Source organism: Gavia stellata, chromosome 6 (genome assembly GCF_030936135.1).
Source record: "Gavia stellata isolate bGavSte3 chromosome 6, bGavSte3.hap2, whole genome shotgun sequence".
Taxonomy (NCBI): domain Eukaryota; kingdom Metazoa; phylum Chordata; class Aves; order Gaviiformes; family Gaviidae; genus Gavia; species Gavia stellata.
This window is the reverse complement of record NC_082599.1, coordinates 60,276,773-60,299,650: the sequence shown is the minus strand read 5'-3', so window position 1 is coordinate 60,299,650 and position 22,878 is coordinate 60,276,773. Positions and strand designations below refer to the sequence as shown.

At 39.6% G+C, this 22,878-nt stretch overlaps 1 protein-coding gene across 1 annotated transcript in view; it reads right to left on the bottom strand.

Moving 5' to 3' along the window:
* The window catches only part of CNTNAP2 (contactin associated protein 2), a 1,162,694-nt gene that overhangs the window by 357,962 nt on the left and 781,854 nt on the right, over nucleotides 1-22,878 (bottom strand). Inside the window, exon 12 of the mRNA XM_059818416.1 lies at nucleotides 13,894-14,013. Coding sequence (XP_059674399.1) covers nucleotides 13,894-14,013 — 120 coding nt within the window. The remainder of the gene's footprint in view (nucleotides 1-13,893; nucleotides 14,014-22,878) is intronic.

The following is a 22,878-nucleotide window of genomic DNA, read 5'->3' as shown; positions in this document are numbered from 1 at the left end:
TGGCGAAACTCTGCAATGCTCCTCGAGAAGCCATTCCCTTGGTCTGGCCACTGCTTATCCAGCTGAAAAGGATTTCCATCCATCAGATGAGCTTTGAAGGTGGCCCCGTTGGGAGCTGGTCTTGCAGGGGAGAACCTCCAGCAGCCTCATCCCACCTCCTCTGGTCTTCCTCCCTCAGCCCCCTCTCCAAGTAATTCCACCAGCTCCTCAAGGGCTTCCTCTGGGATGTCTTCGGGCTGCCCCCAGGCCATCTCTGGCAGGGGGACACGGGACGGTGCTCCCTTTTATCCTCTCCCAGGGCACTGTGACTGCTGCGTTGCCGGGTGGTGGCCCTATGACATGGGGGTGACAGGGCCCCCATGCGCAGCCCCACCCACCGCCCCTCCACCCAGCACCCTTTGGAGGAAGGCCTTTGGGGTGCTGGCCCCGAGGCAGTCCCTGTGCCCAGGAGGCTGTCCCTGCCCGTGGTGGCCATGCGCTGGGCACAGCTGCTGGGCCTCCCTGCAAATTCATCTGGATGTCCAGACTGTGTAAAGAAGGGCATTTACACCTTTGATGCATTCAATAGCATCAAACTGTGAAGGGTCGAGCCCGAGATGCGTTCATGAGGCTTTCACCCATCGGTAGCCTGCTGGAGTCCAGCTCCACATAGTCATGACCAGCAGATCCAGCCCTCCACCGGCTGGGTGAGCTACGGACAGGCTGTGTGGGTCAGCTCTGAGCATGAGGCTGGTGGTGTCCATCCAGTCACTGTCAAAATGGATGTCTGCTTCCTAGGGAAGAAAACAACCACAGCTGGCATTAACTGAGCTTTCATCTGGGCAGTTTCCTTGGAGGAAGTGCCAAATCAGCCCAGACACTAAAAAAAGCTACAAGAGACAAAGCACTGGTGGGTCAATGCGATGCCGTTCGCAGCACTGCCGTCTGTGAGGATCAGCTTTACTCTCCAGGAGTGTGAATAAAGGTCGCTGATCATTTTTTAAATGAATTCTGCAGGCATTTAGTGAAGAGGAAGGTTGTTGCTGTTGTGGGTAAGAAGTTAGCTGGCCAGGTGGACATCTGACACTAAAACGTAACTGCCTCTCAAGAGTCCCTACATGCCTGCAATACAGCTACAAAGAAGGACTGAAGATTTTGCTTTTTATATGCCCACTGAGAGGGTGGTCAAACCCTAGAAGAGGCTTCCTGGACAGATGACCAGTACCCCACGCCTCTCACTGTTTAAGAAATATTTGGACTACACCCCTACTAACCACGCTTTAACTTTTGGTCAATCCTGAAGGAGTCAGACAGTTGGACTAGATGACTGTTGTAGGCCCCTGCCAACTCAACTATTCCACTCTGTTCTAAAAAGAACACACACTAAAATACCCAAACAGGAAAAGGAGCGCATGCTACAAATGAAAGTGCTCATAATAATTGTAATTTCTAGTACTCAGAGAAGCTGACATTACAATGCGAAGGTTTTGGTAGAGCTTAAGTTTTGCTACAATGTACTCAACTGGGTTTCTACTTAATGAAAAAAATTTCACTAAATATGCTACCTGGATATTGAGGAAACTGATGGCAAGACAGTCTTCCATCATTACTTCAGGAATTAAAACTAATCTAAATTTCTAGATACAAAACTAGCTTTCATTTACAGCATTTTTTTAGCCTATGAAAAAAAGATCAGTTCCCAAAAGTAAAGCCATCTATGACAAGTTCTTTGCACAACTGGCATACGCACGGTCAATACATAAATTCAGTGAATGCTAAATCCACCAAAGAAAAAAAAAAATCAAAAAATCAGAAGTTCTAAGAATTTCCTAGTAATGGAAAAGTCTTTCCAATACATAGAACAGAGGTGAGCTGTCCAGTTTTCTTACAAATCCAGACAGTGAACTGTCCAGTTTTCTTAGAAATCCATTTTATTCCAGTCACTTGGCTGATATTGTACAGGCACAAGGAGTTGCTGTACATAAATAAAGAAAATAAGGATCCTTTTGTTTTCTTTAAAAAAAACCAAAACACATAACCAACCTACCTACAAGAAATAGAAGATTAACTAAATACCAAAATTTTTTAAAGGTACAGAAGGACAGACCATTCTGAGACAACCGAGTACCTCAAGACATTCACAGAGTTGGTCCAGGATTTCAGTTTATGGGTTTTTCTATTTGCTCAAAAGAACATAGGCAATACTGACAATTGCTCCACATGCAAACTCATTCATGAATCTGAAGACATAACTTCCAGACCATATGAAGCAGAAAATATTATTGAAAGAGTAGCATGTGAAGAGACTTAATATTGTTGTCAGTATTAAAACATTAGTCACAAGTACATTTGAACCAAAGTGTTAGCAACTGAGTTAATAGGAGACATTTCCCAGGCCAACACAGACTGGAAACAAAAGGACAGGGGAGGAAAGAAAGGAACTCCAAGGGATGTTAGATAATATCTTTGGTCTAGCTATACCTTCAAGAAATATTACTTGATTTGAAAATATTAAGACCTAATCTTGAGAAATTGTCTAGGTCTGGCTCATAGCATACTACTAAAATCTGTAGGCTTGATTAGCAACTTCTGCCTAGCAAGAAGGCTGAAACAGCAGCTACTTTAATTTGATTCTTCTACCTCTGATCTAATGAAAAGTGTGGTTGCTGGTCTCTGGCATCTGCAGCACATCTCTTCCACCGCAGATACCACAAAGCATTTGAAAGTGCAGGTTTGCAATACAGTTGGGCATTAAATAACATGTTTTTAATATTAACGTGACAGTTGTAGCAAAAGTCTGTGACCGTTACGGCAAAAGTGTCAGGCAGAAACGAAGTAACCACTCAGAGCTCCAGTGCACAGTGGAATTGGTAATGATTGCTGAAATAAATGCCATGAGACCCCTCTGAATATTAATGTTAATTAAGTAGGTTAGTGTCTGGTGTGGGGTTTTTTTTTAAATTCCCATCGATCTGTCATTTCTCAGTAATCTAGTTTACGCAACGAGACAGACAAGCAAGCAGTGAACGTACGCCAGTGCACACGTAAGGCCTTTTGCTAATAACAGCTCTTGACCAGAAATACTTGTGAGCCTACCCCATTTGTACCTACGCTGTCTAGCAGAGGTGTCCGTCACCTGACTACTCTCAGTACAGCTTCTGGTTAGCACCCAGTTGGCTCAGCTGTTTGTTCATCAGGTGTTCACTGTATAGCACAAGTAAGAGTAACTATTTCAGCATAGTTCTGTGGTAATTACCAGATCAATATTAGCAATAAAGCACCTTCAGGTAGAAGCCAATGCTTCTGACAGAAATATCTTTGATCTAGACCCATGAGTAGGATGTGCAAGGGAGAGAACTCTGCATGCTCAGGCTTTGGAGAGCGGAGTCAGCTTTGCCTTTCTAACTCCCCCAACTTGCCTGCCAAGCAGTTCCTGTGGAATATCCATGCCTCTCTAAGAGCACTAATTCCTCACCACAGGCGATTGTAAGAGCAAGGGAATCCAACTGAGCAGTGATGGTCATTGCCATTTCCAATTGTTTTGTGACAGTATTTTGTCCTATTACTACTGACAAACATATTTAATTTTCTTTTATGACTACCGACAGGCTTATTCCATTGCAGTCAGACAACACTGGTCTGAAAGAAAATCTACAGTGATTTCCATTCGTGATGCACAATTGCATCCCAAAGTGGAGGAGAAAAGCTAGTCTCTTTGGAGAAATATCTCCAGGTTTAGGGTACCGCTTTGGCAAAACCCACAATAATAATTTTTGGAAGGGAAGGGAATAATTTGTTCTCAGTGGTTTTCCTAAATTGCTTACTATTGGATCTCATCTAGGATAATGGAAGATCATTACCTCAACAGTTCCCACTCAGAGAAGCGTGTCCTGACACAGTAATACAGACACATACTAGATAAAGCCAATATTTTCAGGCTCCCTGAAAAAAAGAAAACTTGGGCTTTGCAAATGGAAAAAAACCTAAAGCAGGAAGCATAAAAAGCATGTTAATTCTGGATCAGAAACATGAACTCGTAACACAAGAAAAGCAGACACAGACCCCCACCGTGACATTGAAACGCCAAGCTGCACCCTATCTTACATATATCATCTGTCTGAAATCAGGCAGACTTGGCTTCCGGTACATGAGTGGAGGGAGGTTCCTTACACTTAGCAGTTGAGACTCTCTAAACAAGAAACCTGCTTTGCACAATCTGCAGGTTTCCATTCCAAATCTGAAAGCCAAAGTTCTCCAGCTGTAGTTGTTCCCTACTCACTGCACAAGGTCTCACAGGCTCCTTATCTTTTGATCCTGTTGGCAGGACTCTGCTCACTAAACCATGTGGAATGCTATCACTGGTTTGCTTTTAAATGGTAACAAGTTTATTTCAGCCATTCTTCACCTTTGGATGCTATGGAGCAAGTGATAATCTCAGCAGGTTGCAATCAACTCTGGTTCTCCCAGGAAAATTCCTTTTGGATTGTCATGGATGTAAGCATTCTCTTCATAGCATCTTCTGATTGATTGCCATATTTTCAGAGGAAGTGCTGCTTTCTGTGGCCTTGCTGATAAAAAATGGCCAATTCCCAGGTGATCCCAGATTTAAGTCCTTCCCACCCTTATTGCCCTCACCCTACAGGCTTTTTCCCCATTTCTATTTGTCTCTGACCATGTGGAACAGAGATGGAGGTGAGTTTACAGCACACTTCTGACACTGCCCTAAAACCTGGACTAAGCATCCTTTCTGGAAATTAGTAAAAATACTGTCTGTAAATTCACATCGTAATTATTGCACATTTGCTTTCTTTTGTAGAAAAAGCACTAGGACTAATTCTAAGTGATAAAATGCAAACATGTATGTAATCTTGGGATTTACTGGGAGCGTTCAAAGACAGCCTTCACACAAGCTCCCCATAACACCGTAAATTCACACTCGTACATAATCTACACTAACTTCACTTGTTAGTAAGTCCTGGGAGGGAATCACAGGACAGTCATTCTGTACACCTCCCGCCTGCATAGGAAACTTGCATCAGCAATACTTTCCCTCTCTGTGTATGCGTATGTACAGAGCAAAATGGATGTCTACTGCAGCTTATTCATTGCCCAAATAATTTCTTTTTAAAAAGATCTGTCAGAGCATACAGAAGGAAGCAAGAAGGCCTGATTTCTTAACAGCAGTAGCAACAACACAGCTAACCTGTCCTTCTAGGTAAATTAATTTAGAGAATTACACATCAGTGTGCAGCACTGCACCCTGAACACTGGTTGGGAATTCTAGAGTGGAATGAATCTCTCTTCTCTCTTTTTAAAATTCTCTGTAATCTTTTCATCACTGGATTATCTACCTATCTATCTCAGTAAGAAGTGAACTTAATACGCCATTTGCCATCTGAATAGGATTTTCAATGTTTCCTTTAAACTAATCTCTGATCTTTTAGTTACATTGATTTCAGTTTCAAAGAAAATGACAACAGAAAGACGACTTAGACCAGGTAAGCGGTTTTCTTCCTAGTCCCACTGCCTGTCAACAAGACAAGACAGTACTAGCAGTTAGAAACAATCAACTCTGAATATGACTTGCTGAGAAGCCATTCTTTGAAGTGTTGTTTAAGGACAAGGAAGCCTTAAGGGGGAAGCACATATGAGAAAGTATTTCCATATACCAGCAATCCCCACCTGAACCTAGTGACTCACACCTTCCAGGCTTTGACGCAGTATAGCTGCATCAGTGGAGTTGTTTCTCAAAGCCCAGAGAAGCATAGGGAAGCCTTCCCAGTCATGTAGGGAGTATGCAGAAACACCCCCACCCCCAACATCTGTACCCACCCAAACAACAGAAGAACCCTACAGAAAATATTACCATCAAAATACAATAAAATTTAAAACCCCAACAACTTCTCCCATCGTTTCCGGGGTAAATTAACTGCCCAGCCTTAACTTGACTGAAGTGAGCAAGAGCAGAAATAGAAGTTTTACAGAAGACACAAGCTTTGTTCAAGCTCTCAATGTTCTCTACAGGAGCAATTTCCTAGGGATAACTGAAGCATATCACTGGCCTGAAGCAGCTTCTGCTGAGTTCCTCACATCTGCAGTAGGGCACATGTGTGGGGGAGTGAATCCAGAGCTAAATGTTTGCTTCTAACATTCACAGGAATGGTTTAAGGTAGATGGTACCCTTCATCATCCTGTTTCCAACCATCCCTTTTTCCTTCTCCCCCAGTTATGGACATACGTCTTCAAATATAGGCTTGCGGGGTCCTGCAACGCACAAAGAGTTCTAAAAAGATTTGTTGTTTTCTGATTTCCATTCGGAGCCAAGTTTCCAACAAACGAGGAATATTTTCTGATTGCAGATGATGTCAGAATTTTTTCCTCCTGCTAGACTAAATAATTTGGCAAAACAAAGATTCGCTTTATTTTCAACTACTTCTGCTATGTCACTCTCAAATGCCAATTTGTTCTCATTCTTTGAGGTCAGTGCACATTTAGTTGCCTTATGCCTGACGTATGGATGTTCTGTGATGCTCACGCTCCAACTACGAGCACTTGAAATACATTAGGAGAATGACATAGACTTTTATTCCTATAATCTCTTGTATGATGCTCCAGAGCCTGAGGTGGGACAGGAAGAAGGCCAAGAAACAAAAGAAAGTCAGAGAGTAGGAAACGTTTCTATTACTTGGCGACTGGAGAAGCTACCTTAAATGCCAATGATAAAGTTTGTCCTCTACTGAAACAGAGCAAATCAAGAACCTTCCCCTGGGGGCAGACTTCACAAGGTGTTTTTTTATTTTATGGTTTAGATATTTTGTCTGCAGTTGTACACTGGGCTACCTTTTCATTTTCTACACATGCAAGGGTGACTGGAGAACATATCTAGAGTGATTCTAACATGATTTAGAATCACGTGATTTACCGCAAACCCTAAAGTTACACCACTACATTTTTGTTAGGACACATTTTTGTTCAGAGAAGTCATCAGATGTTGATTCACATCCTGTTTTCCGAAAAAATTCTAGATTTGTTTAGATTATGATGAGCCCCGAGATTATTAAAACCTTCATCTCTGCGTTGAGACTGCTTCTACGGCAGTGCATTTTTAAGTTGTTAACATTAAAGTAATAAAAATTGATCTCACACGGCACTCAAGTGTGGTTTTACCAGTAGGGTTGAGTAGCATGTAGTCCCTTCCTCCTCCATCCTTAAAAGCCTGCCACTATGGCAAACTCAACACGCTGTCACAGAACGCAGCGACAGCCTACGCTCACTCATCCCTTGCCACCTAGATGGTGGCTTTAACCAGTCAAACCTAAGTAACTACCAAGCACAGGAGTGCCTAATACCATCATTTTTCAGTGTTAACCCGAGGCAAAAACCAACCAAACAAACATCCTGACTTATTTCTGAAGGTCTGCAGACAGCAAGCTGCATCTAATCAAGACGAGTCCAGAAAAAGGCTGGCAATTACAATCTGTGAACTGATTGAGGCTGAGTGGAAAGTTTACATCCAGCTGGAAAAACAACCATGACCTTTTTCTTACCAACAGTCAGTACTGCGCTCCAGAGCATGAGGAGGAAAAGCACTAGCCAAATTTGTTGAGATACAGTTAAGTACCACAATGAGCATTTTCACAAGAAAGCCAAGTTTGACATAAATCAGAAATAATAAAAAAGCTGAATGTAAAACAAAATGATGTACCAATGAAACCTAGAATATGAAGGGCATGCCTTGTAAATAAGAACGGATGAATAAAATAAGCCATGAACTAAAACTGAGATGCAGGGCATTTCAGCCTACTTGGCAGGCAAAGACATAAACATAGTCTGTTCTGTCTCCAGGTCTCTCATGGCTCTGTTATTTTACTCTGACGCTAGGAAGATGGACTCATCTTCGGAAGGAAGTCTGCCATCAGAGATGCTGCTCCAGACACGATCCCCTGATGCTTCAGTGACTAATATTTTCCTTCTTCCTCAGTATCTTTTCTCCCTTCTTTATACAGTCAGTTTACCTTGGTAAGTCAACTGGCCATAAAACGGTGTCTTATATGGCTTGATGCTTTTATCCTTATCCACACCCTCCCCTCCATTTGCTTCTTCTTCTGTCGTTGTTTCTGGTCTTGTTTCATTGTCAAGGAAATAAGCTTGGATACACTGCCACAACAGCCTCTCTCCATCTTAACTATCTTTTCCTCTTTCTACCTCTCAAATGTCATTTTAATTTGCAAAAATGTCTGACAGTCTCATTAAAAAGCCACCAAAATAGAGCCGTGCAATTGAAGGAAAAGCGTACAAGAGATGCTGTTAAAAATCAAAACTTTGTTTCACAGGTCATATTTTAAACACTGAAGCTATTTTTCCTTCCTGTATTTTAGGTAAATGAGTTTAAATACTGGTATTGGAAGCTTTCTGCAATAAGATCACACTGGGTAAGGTCTCTAGTCATGCAACGACTTACCATAGCCCAATGACAAAATTTTGTTCATTGCTTTGAAATGTGTGCCCATTTATTCTATTTGGAGTTAACAACTAAAAAATCCTAATTCCTTCCTCTATCAAACTGGAGAATCTACACTGAAAAAAAAATCTTTACTTTTATTTATTGAATTAAATTGCTCAAAATTTTAGGTTTCACATACATTTATATATATCTGTATGAATAAAAGTTTTAGTAGATTGGAAGTACAGTAAATCAGTTCTCGGGCAAAATGTCTCATCTGAAAAACTAATTATACAGATATGTGCAATAGAATTAAACATTTACCGCTGCTGGGGCACTTTTCATCAGTACGTAGTGATGGATAGCACATTTATATTCATGCCATATGTTTCTACATATGTCATAGTAAAAAGCACTCCAGTGACCCACTATTTACAGGAAGACGACAGAAAAATCACAGGATACGACAGTTATGGTAGTTTAATGTCTACTCACAAAGTCATTGCAGTAATTATTACATGTGCCACTTCTGTTAAAAAAAGCGAAGGGAGAGAGAAGAGAGGAAGGGGGAGAGTGGGTAGAGAAGCCACTCAGTATGTTTGACCTTAATGAGGCAGGCTATGAATACGTATAATGGTTTCTCAAAGTGTTTGAAGATGTGCAGCTTTAGGCAAAAGAACTGTGCTAGGAAGGGGCTAGGGTAAGTACCACTCAAATGGAGCCATTACATTTGCAGCTATTTGGATCCTGAAATGAGATAAAAGCCACATCACGGAGGCATAATGACTTCAGGACCAACAGAAAGAATTAACTGACACATCTTCTGTAAAATAAATTATGAAACCTTTCAGTTCTGCTTTGCATCAGTGGTCTAAATGATGAAGCTAAAGAAACAGCAGGAAGACTATGATTTCCCTATCCTCAGCATAAAGCCTCAAGGAACTACGGAAGTGCTGGCCCGCCTCTCCCACTTACGTGCCATACAGCCATGAGGATAAATAACTAAGCACTTATGGTCCCTGTGCATTGTTCCTCTGCTTATTCCTCACCCTCCGCTCTGAAAACTCTTGCGGAACAAACGCACAAGGTAAGATCAGGGTAAACTTACTGATCTGACACCATTTCCCCATCCTCCTTGGGGCGAGGGGAAAAAAAGAAAGAAACAGAAAAAATAGGGAATACTACTAACTTATTTCTTGTGTCTTTCTCAATGGGACTGAAACAAGAACTGCCAGAGGAAACTGAATCAAGCCTAGAGATTCAGAAATACAAAATATCACACAGAGCATGGGGTGAAGCTGTAATATACTCAAAGTTTACATCTGCCAACAAATATCTCACAAGAGCAGGCCTTTCCGCTACAGCTACTGTTCTAATGACTATTAAAGACAAAACAGGAAAAGCCTTAAACCAGATACTGAGACAGGAACCCTCAGTCTTTGGAAAAGCCTGCTTGAACGCAGAATCTAACTTTGCATTGTGGACCTGCCTCAGAAAGAAGGTAAGGTCTCGGCCTTAGGACGACAGAGCATTTGAAGAGTTCCCTGTTGGCCTAAGATAACAAGTTGTGCTAAACTGAAAAGCAGTCTAATGGTTAAACATTATGTCATATCACAGCTTCAAGGACTATTTTTCCGTAAGTGCATTAATTTGAAAAGTTCCAGCTTTCCAACTCTAAACATTTGCAATACTGTTTTTCGTAAAAGAAAAAAGCTTCCCAAAATGTACATTGTTCCTATAGATAAGTATCGGGAAAGCTGCTGAACATCTATTGCAACGCCCTAGATTTTGAAAAAGCTGTGTTACTGCAGCAGGAATAGATACTTAAATGGGTAATCTCAAACATTTTCATTCCACTATGAGGACATAAAATTTAAGTGCTTGGTTCCTCTTCACTGTCAAAACACAGCACTGTGAGCACAAGGTTTATTTGGAGAAGACAAGGACAAGAGAATGGGGGACTCTGGGGTTTCTTTGACAATACAGAGTAGTTTGTAGAGACCATGAATTGCTGTGTGGAGCACACGCCTATATGTATTTCTATGACTTGGACTGCACTAATGAATTGCCAGGACAACTTAGAAACCAGAACAATTTTCAGTTACCTCAGCAACATCTGTGAAGGGGCAGGACTCATCATGACATTCACCAGTTTACTAAATTAAGACACACTAAAGATGGATATGGATTATGCCCAGAAATATGCCCACACAGCTGTCTACCACACCATAATTTCCTCTTCTTTTTTTTTTAAAAAAAACCACTTTTTTGACACATTTTGGAACCCTAACACTTTCTGACTATAGAATCTGTAGGTGAAATGCTGACATAATGAGGAAATAATTAAATTTGTGATTCAATATTTGTGATACAGTACTTTCAAGGGCTAAAGATGCAGTTTCTAAAGATACAATTTCAGGGGCTTTTCAGGATATCGCCCCTGTCCGTGAAGGTTTATAGTCAAGTGAGAATGCAGCTTACTTTCCAACCTTTTGTACTGGTAAAACTATACTACAGTAAGCGTGAAAGCAGTACATAACTGTCAAGCCACCTTGTTTTAGGAAGATGGATACTAGCTTTGCTAATAACCCTAACCTTGTGGACTTGTCTTCCCTAGGAACCAAACTAGCATGTTACATTTTACATCACCCTTTTGGTCATCAGGATGTTCTTACTTGCTAAGTTCCACCTGAATGAAACAAGGGATATTTAAAATGCCTATTAGCATCTTGAATAGTAATTTAACGTAGATATGTTTGTTTAACATTGTGGGTTAATAGGCACATTTAGATTTGACTCTCAAGCTAGAGAGGGAAATAATAGTTCAGGATGTCTCTATTAAAATAAAATATCACTATCCTGCCATATGAAGAAGGGGTTTTTTTCCATTTACTATTCAGTATAGCTACATCTGTAGGTTACTTAGTTTCATGTTCACAAAAAAGAAGTTAATTGTCATTCAGGCTAGTTTAAGGTTTTTTTCAAATATAGTGCCAGTAATACCATAAACCTATGGAAGTTCCTATACTAAAATTATTTGAGAATTCTGCTCTTATTCTAATATGCTATAGTGCCTTTTGTTATATGACAAGACATGCATCATCGCTACGGAGTTCGACAGAAACGTGTTATCGATGAAGCAAAATAAAGCCCTCAAGCAACTCCATTCTGTCCCTTCTCTAGTAGGTATTTTACTGATAATACTCTGTATCAATACAGAAAAACATTTAGGGTGTTGTGAATTTCCCCCTAAAAACCGTAGCTCTTTACCCTCCACAGTCTTCAGTGCTTAAGATGACCACTAATTAAAAGAAAATGAACACTATAACAGTTGCAATGCATAGGTACTACACAGTATGTATACGGGTGATGTGCTTTACTAAGCTATCCGACAACGATTGTCAGAGTGGCCTTCCAGTTTTAGAAGCAGAGATTAAAATTACTTCCAATCAATTCTCACAGATTTCTTGCAGTCATTTGCATTTTAATGAAGAAATAGTTCTGTTAGGTTCTTATTTTTAAAATTCAAATAGTTACATGGATATCAGTGCAAAATGCCTTTTTCTTGGAGCAATGCGTTGCTGATGAGAGCAATTCAGTTAAAACAGAAAACTGCATTTTTCCACAGCATGCGTCATATCCAAATGCAGCAAATGAGCACTAAATCATCTATCCTAGTATTCCTGAACTTCTTGCACTGGTTAGGAAAAGGTCACATTTAAGTACTCTGGAAGTTATTTTGTAGATGATAAACATTAGTAAAATGAAATGGTTAATTTTACTTTTCCTATCTGTTTTTTCCCCCGGGTTGGACAAGCTACTAGGACCTTCTGCTGTATATTTATATTTAACATGAACGACCAATACTGTGGTGCTGGATAGGTGTACTTTTTTGTGCCTGACACTGCTACGGTAGTATACTTTTAATTTACGAAGTTACCCTTGAAGAGTACCCAAAAGCTATAGCTAGCGCTGAACACAGCGGTTCTTCTTCTGAATAGCAGAAATCGCTACAATATATCAGCAATTCTTGGCATTGTTCCCTGCAGTGCCTGCCTGATTAGTTACCGATACAGTTCAAGGTGCTAGTTCTGATTTAAAAAGCCCTAAATGGGTCAGGATCCACTTATCTGAAAGATTGCCTTTATGCTCGTGCCTCAGAACAGATTGGCTGGCCTGGTTCTCCAGTCTAAGAAGGACTGATGGCGCTCCCAGAGCTTAGATCAGGCTCCTTTTCAGGCATGTGTTTATTATACGCATGCAGACATTAATGGCAATATGAAACAATGGTATTCTTCTGTTGTCCAACAGGCTGTCTACCTACAAGCACTTTATCCGGGGTCCGCTGCATGTGCCGTGCATCCCCCTTCAAGTCAGCCTCCTCCCTCCACCCTCCCAGTCTTCCCCGTTCAATTTGGATAAAACGCACCCCCGGGCCCAGACACATACAGGTTCCTGCCTCCAGGAAGAGCTACATGAGCTTCAGCGACGGTGATCTCTAAAGAGGCAGAGTTACCATTTCAACTTATGATAGCGCCTTCACATTCGTGTTGCCGGTGCTGAAGTCTGAGGGCTCAGACATATGCCAGATTTCCAGTGCAAACAGACCGAAATTCAAACTTACTATGCAGGCATGTGGGGAAGGGTCAGGGGACATGTCTGGTGTATCAGCTACCCAATATTTCATACCAGAAAAAAAAATGCTGCGACAATCGTCATGCATTAACAGATCAAAGAAATAATACACTCCCAGTGCAGAATATTCCCCCCTTTTTTTCATTATCAGATTTTTCTGTCTCAGCACAGCAATGCAGATGACTAAGACAGGATATCTTTTGTGAGAATGCCCAGATGGGAAATCACCCATGCAAAACTACTGTTAAAAGCAGGGAAAAAAAAACAGGCAACAAAACCAAAATAAGTTAATGCAGTTATACATATGGTCTCAGAAGTTCAACAAGAAACAAAAAAGACACAACTGGCAAAAGCAGAAAACCTCAAATGCTTTGTTTCTCTTGTAATTAATTTCTATTCCCTGCCTATGGTGGTAAGTGTGTGAAAGTCAGCAATACCTGGACAGAAATAAAAGTCTGACATTTCTAAAAAGCTGCCTTCTACAGTACCCCAAGAACCACGGGCATTACTGAACTACAAATATGTTGATACACAGTAGTTTCCATAAATAGCCATATATATTTACTTTTTTTTAAAATAATGCACCACTGAGGATACAAAGTCCTGTTAAGGCTAATTAATAGCTGTAATTCAAAAAGCTCAGGAAATTCAAAAAGCATCAGGAAATACATTATGGCCTTACTCAGACCATACTGAATGGTGACTACAAATGTGATAACCCCTCTCATGAAAAGCTCTAAGCAATTATTTTCCTTTTGCCAAGAAATATGAATTATGAACAGACTCTCTCTCAAGTACGTTAAAAAAGAATGAATTATCAAATACAATGCAGTTACCTGTCATGTTGCAGTAAACTTTCAAAGGTCCCAGTGCCCCACTGCCATCTGGATCTATCCAGTAGTAATTTGAAGTTTTGCCCAAGTGTTTGTATGCTTCACAAGAGAGTTCATAAATAGCTGGAATGAAATAAAACACACCAATAAGGACCTTCATATCCTGGAGGAAAAAATCTATAATGACAATAAATTGACTTTACTTATATATCAAGAGCTATACCTTTGAGATTACAGTAACATCGCTGACATTCACAGAAAACAAAGCATCTTTCCAAAAGAGAGAGAAGCGAATAAAAGCTTGAGGCACTCAATGGCATTTTTTGGCATGTGAGAGAAAGCCAGAATAGGAAGAGAATTCCAACTGGGGCGGGATGGGAAGGAACAACCAAACTTTTTCAGGAGTATCTTTAAAGCAGTTTTGAAAATACTTTGTTTTAGAACATTGTTTATACACTGATTTATGTTTTACATCATAAATAGAGACAATTCTAGTGATCCAACATACTTCTCCCTTTAGTTTTCTTTCCCCAAAAAGCTTATGATTTTTTTCCTTCTGTAAATGTTAGAACTTGGCAGGTTTTATTACAACTCAGAACAACATCGAGTATCAAAATTGTGATATTTCTCAGTACATGTAATACATAACTGCAGAGCTGTGTAGAGACAGGTATCTACATAACTAATACTCTGTTCCAGCAAGGTCTAAGATTTCACAGTATTTACTGGAAGAAGTTTAATTGATTTAGCAGGGGGTTTTGTTTCAATTTTTCCTTGACCTCTCTATACTGCTTTCTATTTCAAGTCGTAAAACTGCTCGTCAAGTCACATTAGGATCAACAGCTCAGACATAATAATAAGCATTGTAGATAAAAGCTTTTCTAGTAATTCCCATATTTTCTTTGAAATGTATGACTCGTACAAAGTTTTGTGTATTATACATGAATAAATTAAATCATTTTATGCACAGAAAAAGTAAAACTGGTAATTTATATAAATTGGTATATAGATCTAATTGGAAAATTATATAAATATTTTCCTATGTAAATTTTTTAAAAAGGAGTGTGCAATGCTGCCTTGTTTTCCAAGGACCAGATGGTACAGCTTTTTTGTTTGATCAATCAATCAACTGCTAAAAGAAATGAAATGTTTGTTTAACCAGATTTCATATCCAGCCTAAAAATTCATCTGATTTGTTGGCAATTCTTGCAAGCGATCTCCTTGCTAAAACCGGGTTTATTTCAAATGTCCGTAACGAAGAGCGGTTTCACTGGGCTCTGATGACGAGTGACTGATCACACACACAGGCATTTAAAAGGCCTCTAACCAGCTATCAAGACGCAGAAAGAAAAGCAGAGCTAAAAAGTCTCCAATTTTGATGTGGCATGAACGCAAAGCTAGATTGTTACCTATGTATAAAGAGAATCTCCTGGTCGATGCTACAAGAGAAATTATTTCCTGGAAATTATTCAGGGTTTATTACAGGATCTAAAGTCAATTTTATACAAGCAGCAGACACTTTAATTAAATTGTGGCATATTCCAAGCCACTTCCACTTTCTCCCCAAACTAAGGTCAACAGATTCTTCTGTTATGAAGGAGACTCTGTGCCTGTTTTCAAACACTTCATGCAGGTTTCATAAGGAAACCTGCAGAATATTTCTTCAGCAATATTTCTCTAACTCTCCGCACGCTACCTAAACGTAATCACAAAACACCAACTCTGTTAATGTATAATTGTTGTGATTCCAAGTTGCAAATTTTAACAGATGCATTCCAGGTCAAGCCAAGAAGGTGGCAAATACTGTTTATGATCTCCCAGAAATTTGGTGTTTTCATTTTCTAAACCCTTTCAGAAAACCAAGGGAGTTTTGTCTCTGTAGTATCCAGATCTTTATGTAGGGCCAGAGGACGTTTTTCTCTAAGTTTGCTCCTTTCAAGAAGACAGGCCAATCTTTGTACAGACATACTACCACAATTGAGAAAAAAAAAAAATATTCGAGAGTGTTATATGGAAGACAAAACCAAGTTACACTGTTTAATCAGACACTCATTTATCCCTACTGAATATTTTTACAGAAAATTAGAGGGTTTAGACACAACACCCTTGCTTCTGTTCTTCCGGAATGGGAGAATAGAAAGTGGTAGGTAGTTATTACTTAGTATGACAGCACAGAACAGGCTGCTTTTGAGTAAGTTAGCATTTGTTAAGCTTCAACATTATGTTGAACACCAAACAATAGACATTAAGATCATTTTTAAAATAAAGACAAAAGAGTGTGATATTCTAAATAAATTCAACTTGTGAAAAGGGTTTTCACGAGCGCGCGATAGGTTTTTGGCAGGTTTTATCCATATGTATACTTAAAGACCTTAAAAATGGGAATAAACAAAAAGGAAAGGGTAAATTCTAGTACAAGGAGCAGTAATGTACAAATCACATAACAGGAGTATAGAAACAAAATAAAAGGATAAGTGAAGCTGGTATACTGACAAAATAACTGGTGATCAAGATGCAATAGGAAACAGCAAACAATCATGTTCTGATGTATGAAGCACTTGATGACAGAAAGTGACTTTTTTGTTGACTTCAGATGGCAAAGGGTAGCCACTAACAAAGAGCAGAACAAAAGTGGCAAACACCAGGCAGAGAAGGCAGCTGTGAAGGGGAGAAGAGTAAGATGTGATACCAAGATGTCAAAGTAGATGACGACGTAGAAAGGAAGACAACAGAGGATCACCTTGTAATTCAGTATTTCTTTTAAATGGGTTTTCGAAATGCTGCACAAAAAGATCAGTAGTGTGTAAGACAGAAGGAGAACAGGTAAAAAAAGCAATTGAGAAACCCAAAGAAAACCTAGAAGAGATGAAAGAACAAACACTTAAGGAACATTGTTTTAAAAGTCACTCGAGTACATTAAAACACAGAAGAAAATGAAAACAGAATACAACCGGGAAAAGACCACGGCAGAATCAAAACAGCTTAAATTAGAAAACTGATAAAGGTTACAATAAAGAAGCAAAAAAAAATTAACAGAGCCAAGAAAGAACAAGTCAGCAAAATGCAAGATTTGGATATAAAGTCTACGGTGTTCACATGTGAATAAGGAGAAATGGTTGCATATAACTACATACAAAGAAGGAGGCACAGAGAGAGAGAAAGAAGGAGAGCGAGAAGAGTCTTTTAGTGCTGATTTCTTCTCAAATATAAGGTGGGGGGGGGGAGAATGGAATGACTGAAGACACAAAGGCAATAGACTTCTGCTTTTCAAGCCAGTAGAAGTAAAATGCCAAAAATGTGTATTTACTTTCTTGGTATTTGGTTCAAACACATAATATATATACACTCTTAAGGGACTTTACAATAGTAAACCTCAAAATCTTCCAAGCCAAAGGTAAAACTCACATGTGCCCTGATGTCCAGATAAGCAACTTCTAGCATAATACATCCAGGTTTGGGTAGGTTTTCTTTAAATGTTATATTCTTTCTGAGGAGAAGGGAGGGGAACACCACCGTACAAATGGCTCCCTCGCTCTTGACATGCTTTCATATTGCATCAAAAACTGTCTACAAGCAATGAGAGGCTAAAACCTGGTCAGGACAGTGATCCAAGGTCTTAAAGTCAGGTAAAAAGTACATACCAAAAAAAAAAAAAAAAAATCAAAAACAGAAAGAGAAAGGCACCAAGAAGATGCTCTAGTCTTTTTAAAGTTTCATCACCTGAACAATACAGATGAAACTGAGAGCACCAAATCCATTTCATATGAAAATTTAAAAGGGCTTGACTGTGTTCTAACAGGAAGTTAAAAAAACATTAAACCCCCCTCATTTTAACTTTCGGTGTGGAACATCAAGCTTCTTAGTCTGGGCAAAAAATCCAGTCATTTTAATCAGCTGATAAAAGCAACTACGAACGCATTTTGAAGTTCACCATTTACTAAGCTAACATTCACAACAGTGGGTTCCAGGGGAAAAGTATCTCCTCTTAGAAAAAGCTTACTAGAGAAGCAGACTAAGGGAGAACAGCTTAGAGTGAAACAAAAACTAAGGAAGAAAAACCTTGTAGCCACATAGACCTTAACATAATTTTCGTTGCTGCCTTTCTTCATGGGTTCTTTTCCACTCCCAGAACTGCTTATCTGAACCCCAAAGGGGAGGTGTTGATGGACAGGAGAAGACAATGCTCATTTCTGAGTTTTTAGGATATTCTATTTTAAACATTTGAGGAAGAGCAAACAGTTCAGAAAAATCAGTTTACAGAATAGCTTTTTCCAGCTCCAGACACTTAACCAAAAGTTGGGAAGAGTCAACTTCTCTTAGATTTCAATGGCTCTTCACTGATCGAGGGAAGCAGATGTTCTCATTCCCGTTTTACTTTCTGACTGGCATAAAGATCAAGAGAGAGTTATCCCACACAGCTGGAACAGCTGCTGGCTATCTCTAGAAACCAGAAGAGCTGAATGACAGAAAGGATTTAGCAACTCTGTTACCCTACATGACGTTCCCGTGGAATTTCAGAAGCACCCTGGTGAACTACAGTTTCTGCATCACTATGTAGAAAGGCAGCTTTAATTTTAGGGCTGACAAATAGCCTCCTTTTATAAGTATAAAGCTCATTATAAAGAGAAGACATAGCATGACAGTCTGCGCTCTGTGACACAATGGATGTGTTACAATACATTTTATTCCTGTCAGTGAATATGGCTGCTGCAGGGGATGAACTCCTTTAAACTGCTGCTAATAGAGGAGTAAATCTCCTCAGCTTTACAGGGGCATAATAAAGGTGTAGATTCGCAGGAACTGATGGAATTACATGATAGTAAAAGTGACAAAAGTCGGCAGCGCATCAGATCCTCAAAGTCCAGCTACACCTTTCCTTCACTTTCAGCTTCCCAGAAAAATACAGAAAAAGAAGTAGACTGGGAGGTGTTTGGGTTTATGCCCCTCAGGCTGGTTTCAACTCTTGAGCCCCTTAAAAAGGGACAAAAGCATGAACAGACAAGTGTGTGTGGGGGGGGGAAACCCCAAACTTACTCAAGAAATAGTTGCACGCTGATATGGCATACCTGCAGTTTATTTTAAAAGCAAGGAACAAGTTTTATTTGTTGCATTATTACAATATATATATTCAGAAGATGAACTGCAAAACTGAAAATATTAAAAAATAAATTTATATATAAACACACATGCACTGTAATCTTCTGGTCTGCAGTACTACAACAACAAACCTATCCCCACCCTTACTCATTCCAATGCTATATGGTGGAGAAACCATGTCTGATACAGTTTTTTTAAAATAGGTTAAGTGAACTAGAAGTCTCACCATGACTGAAAGCAAGTTACATGAGAACAAAACCCCTTCTGAATTCCAGGTCTGTATTCTGACAGTAAGAACACATGAAGCTGCTGGTTTGCTCTACTACTTCATGTATATTAAGAAGTTTTTTAAAAGCCCCACAAAAAACCAACATGATGCAACACTACCTCAATGTTCTTGTTATTCTGTAGGACTACTGCTGCAATGGTCAGAACCAAACCTTATGTCTGTCAGTTTTTTAAAGTTTGGATAGAAAAAAAATCTGTAGTTTGGAACTCAGCCTTATAATGCCTAAGAACAGAAAAAGTAAAATAAAATCCAAAGTTCAGTCTCCAGTTATAGCTAACCTTGGAATAAGTACACAAGTGTTGTTCACACTTATTTTTTGTTGACTTTAACAAGTATTTAACTTTTACATCTCACATTTTAAAAGTGAAGTAAACCTTTCGGATATGCCAACGAGATGCAAGTATTGCTAGAAATTGATGTTGTATTGATGCACACTCTCAAAAATGCTCTGCATTGCAATTTTGTTACATTCAATTATGTTAAAACACAGTTCTATATAACAATGTCTATTTTTTATATAACGAGTATATTTTTGGTCCATAAATCCCTCAACATCTTCCCATGTGCATACACACATACACTCCTTCCTAGAAGATTGTTCTGCTTGTAATTATATTATTGTAATTATCCTACCTACAAGAAAAGATCTAAGTTTAACCAAACTAAGCCTTTACTCAGTAGTAGAACAGTAACTTAACATGATCTTGATTATTGTGAGCTTGAAATGTTTTCCAAAGCAGCTTTTGCCAGGTTTCCAAATGGTAAGGGTGCCCTTGTTCATCAGGTGTTGGCAAAGCAGACGTGGTTGGAAACTGCTGCTAAACATTTCTGGGTTTGCCTTCTACACTTTTAGGCTGTCATTTTACAGATGCTCCCAGCACCTTCAGCTGTGAGAACTGAAATTAAAATAAATTACAAATCAAAAAACCAAGGAGCACCACCCACCACCAGCATCCAGAAAAACTCATCAGTCAAATAGTGACAGAAGAAGGAAACTAAAGCTGAAGAAGAAACCAGCACCACTCTGATACAGAACTGCACATGTACCCAAAGTTTTTCAAGCTGTTTCAACACGCTTCAGCTTTTCTAAGTGTAGGCGCACTCACCTAAACAGAGCTCCAAAACATTAAAAACACCAAACGCAATCTGATCCTACACAAAGGAGATTCTGCTTTGGGGTTTTTTTCCTCGCTATTTTTGCCTACTACCTAATTATCTTAACGTAAAAATGACAGCAAAAGGCCTGTTTTAGTTTCTGCATACAGCCAAAGACACCTTTCCAAAAATCCTTCTCGATTTAAAAATACCTTCAAACTATTTGCTAAAATAACAGCCTCCCCTAAACAAAAAGCGGTGGTAGCGGGGAACAAAAATAAAATCCTAACTAGACAAAACTGTCTTGCAACACCAACAGTAGTTCTTCAAACTAAACTTCTGATGGACTTCTAGAGACAGCAATTTCTGCATGACCAGAAGGTGGATCTTCAGCCAAGAGCTGCTCACCACAAGCCACACAGCTAAGTTTCAGGTATTTGAGATGCTCCTGCAGAATTAGGTTACCTTGATGAGAAAAGCACAGGAAGCAGCACTTTAAATAAATAAGGGTCTAGTAAGATAAAGCTGGAAGACCTGCAAGGCTCCTAGCCCTCGCGACCCAGGAAGCAGCCAGCCACGGCCACTCGCAGTGTGTCACCACGTCATGCCAACGCAGGAGGAAGGTGCCGGCATGCTCAGCTAGCTGGAATGCTGAGTTTCTGTGCCCTATCTACGGGCACTTGGAAACCGCACCTGAATGTGTCAGGAACTGCAATGAGTCTCATGTCCAAGAAGAAAATGGAATTTCTTGATGAGCTGCAGCTTTATGCACATCTTAAATGCGATATTTACATAAAAAGATACATTTGGAGTTTTAAAGTTCTTTTGGGAAATATTTTTTTTTTTAAATGGACCTACTGTGATGCTAAAGAAATTCCAGGAATTTCTTTCTGAAGAAATACAACAACTCTAGATTCAGTTACGCTACATTCAGTTACAACCACATGACTTGCATTCAGGAAAACCCAGGAAATAAGAAGGTGTCCAAATGTGACATGCATTTGCCAATGCAATATTGCCTAATTATTAATGATGATGGAAATCAGAAAACCTGCACTTCCTGGCTTCATGTATAACTGAAAATTTGAGTAAACCAAAACCTGCAAAGCCCCGTGAGTAATACAATTTATGTGCTCATGTTGCATCTACGATTTTCTCATGTTTTTCAAGAGATGTTGCTATACATCAACAGCCACCCAGCAACAGCGCAACTTTCACATATAAATGCCATTAAGCAATTCAAATATTTCACTGTAAATAAGAAAATTTGAGCTTATTGGAAGGTAACCATGAACAAGTCCACCAAATGACGGCTGTATATGACATGGCACATGCTTTAGCCAATCGTTTTCCCAGTTGTGGTAAACCCAAGAGCAATCACTGCTGCTCAGCCGTGCCTAGGCTACCTTCACAGCCAGAAGTTGAATTGAGCTATCGCAGTCCCAAAAGCACACGCAAGCACAACCCCTGGCATCCTCACACACCTGCAGAGTGAAACTGAGATTTGATTGTTTTTTTTTTCTCCAGGATACAATCATTGCAGGGGCCCTCAGTTTGTTCTCACAGTTGGACAGGACAAACACATGAATTGTAAAAGCCCAAAACTTCATCCTTTCACTGTGGCCACGTGAGATTTCTAGAAGCCTATCGCACACAGCACAGCTATCTTGCAACAGTTCAAATGCAAGTTAACTTAAACATAAGTGTTTAGTTCTGCCACTTTTAACATCACATTAAAGAAGTACTACACCATTCTACAAGATGTTCCGGGAAAAGGCTGTTCAATTGCTCAATTTGTATTTGGAGCATTAAGTGCAGGAAAAAAAGCAGAATCTTTTTCCTGATCATAATTAGTCTAACAGCAGAATCGTGTGGCTGGGATGAACCACAAAGATAACCTAATCCACCTCAGTCCCAAAAAAGCTCAATTACATCCACGTGTCATTCCTGATATACTCCAGTTAAAAGTCTCCCATGATCTAAATTCCTCAACACGCCGAGGCAGCCTAGAGCTCCACCAGCCCTGCAGCGTCAGCATTTCTCCCACTCTGTCTATACTGTGAAGCTGCTCTGCTGCAGTTTAAACTCATCATTTCTCCTTTCTACCCACCATGAATCTGGAGAACAGCTTCTTGTACTCCTCCTTGCAGCCATCTTTTGTTTATTTGCAGATATGAATCTCTTCTTTACATTAAAAAGGCCAAGTTTGTTCATCTTGGCCACGGGTCGTGTTTTCTAGGTGCTAAATTATTCTTCTTGCTCTGCTCTCCAGAGCAGATTGGATTCTCCAATTTTTTCCATGAGGCTCAGCATACAAAATTTGACAACGCTCAGCTCAGCGGGATTAATTTGTACATCCCACAAGTCATGTTTCTGTTAATTCAACCCAAAATAGTGTTTTCCTTGTTCACAGAAGCATACGTAATGAACTACAAGGTAAATATGCAGGCAACAAAGCCCACTTCTACAGAATAAAATAAAAAAACACAACCAAAACCCCAGCAGTT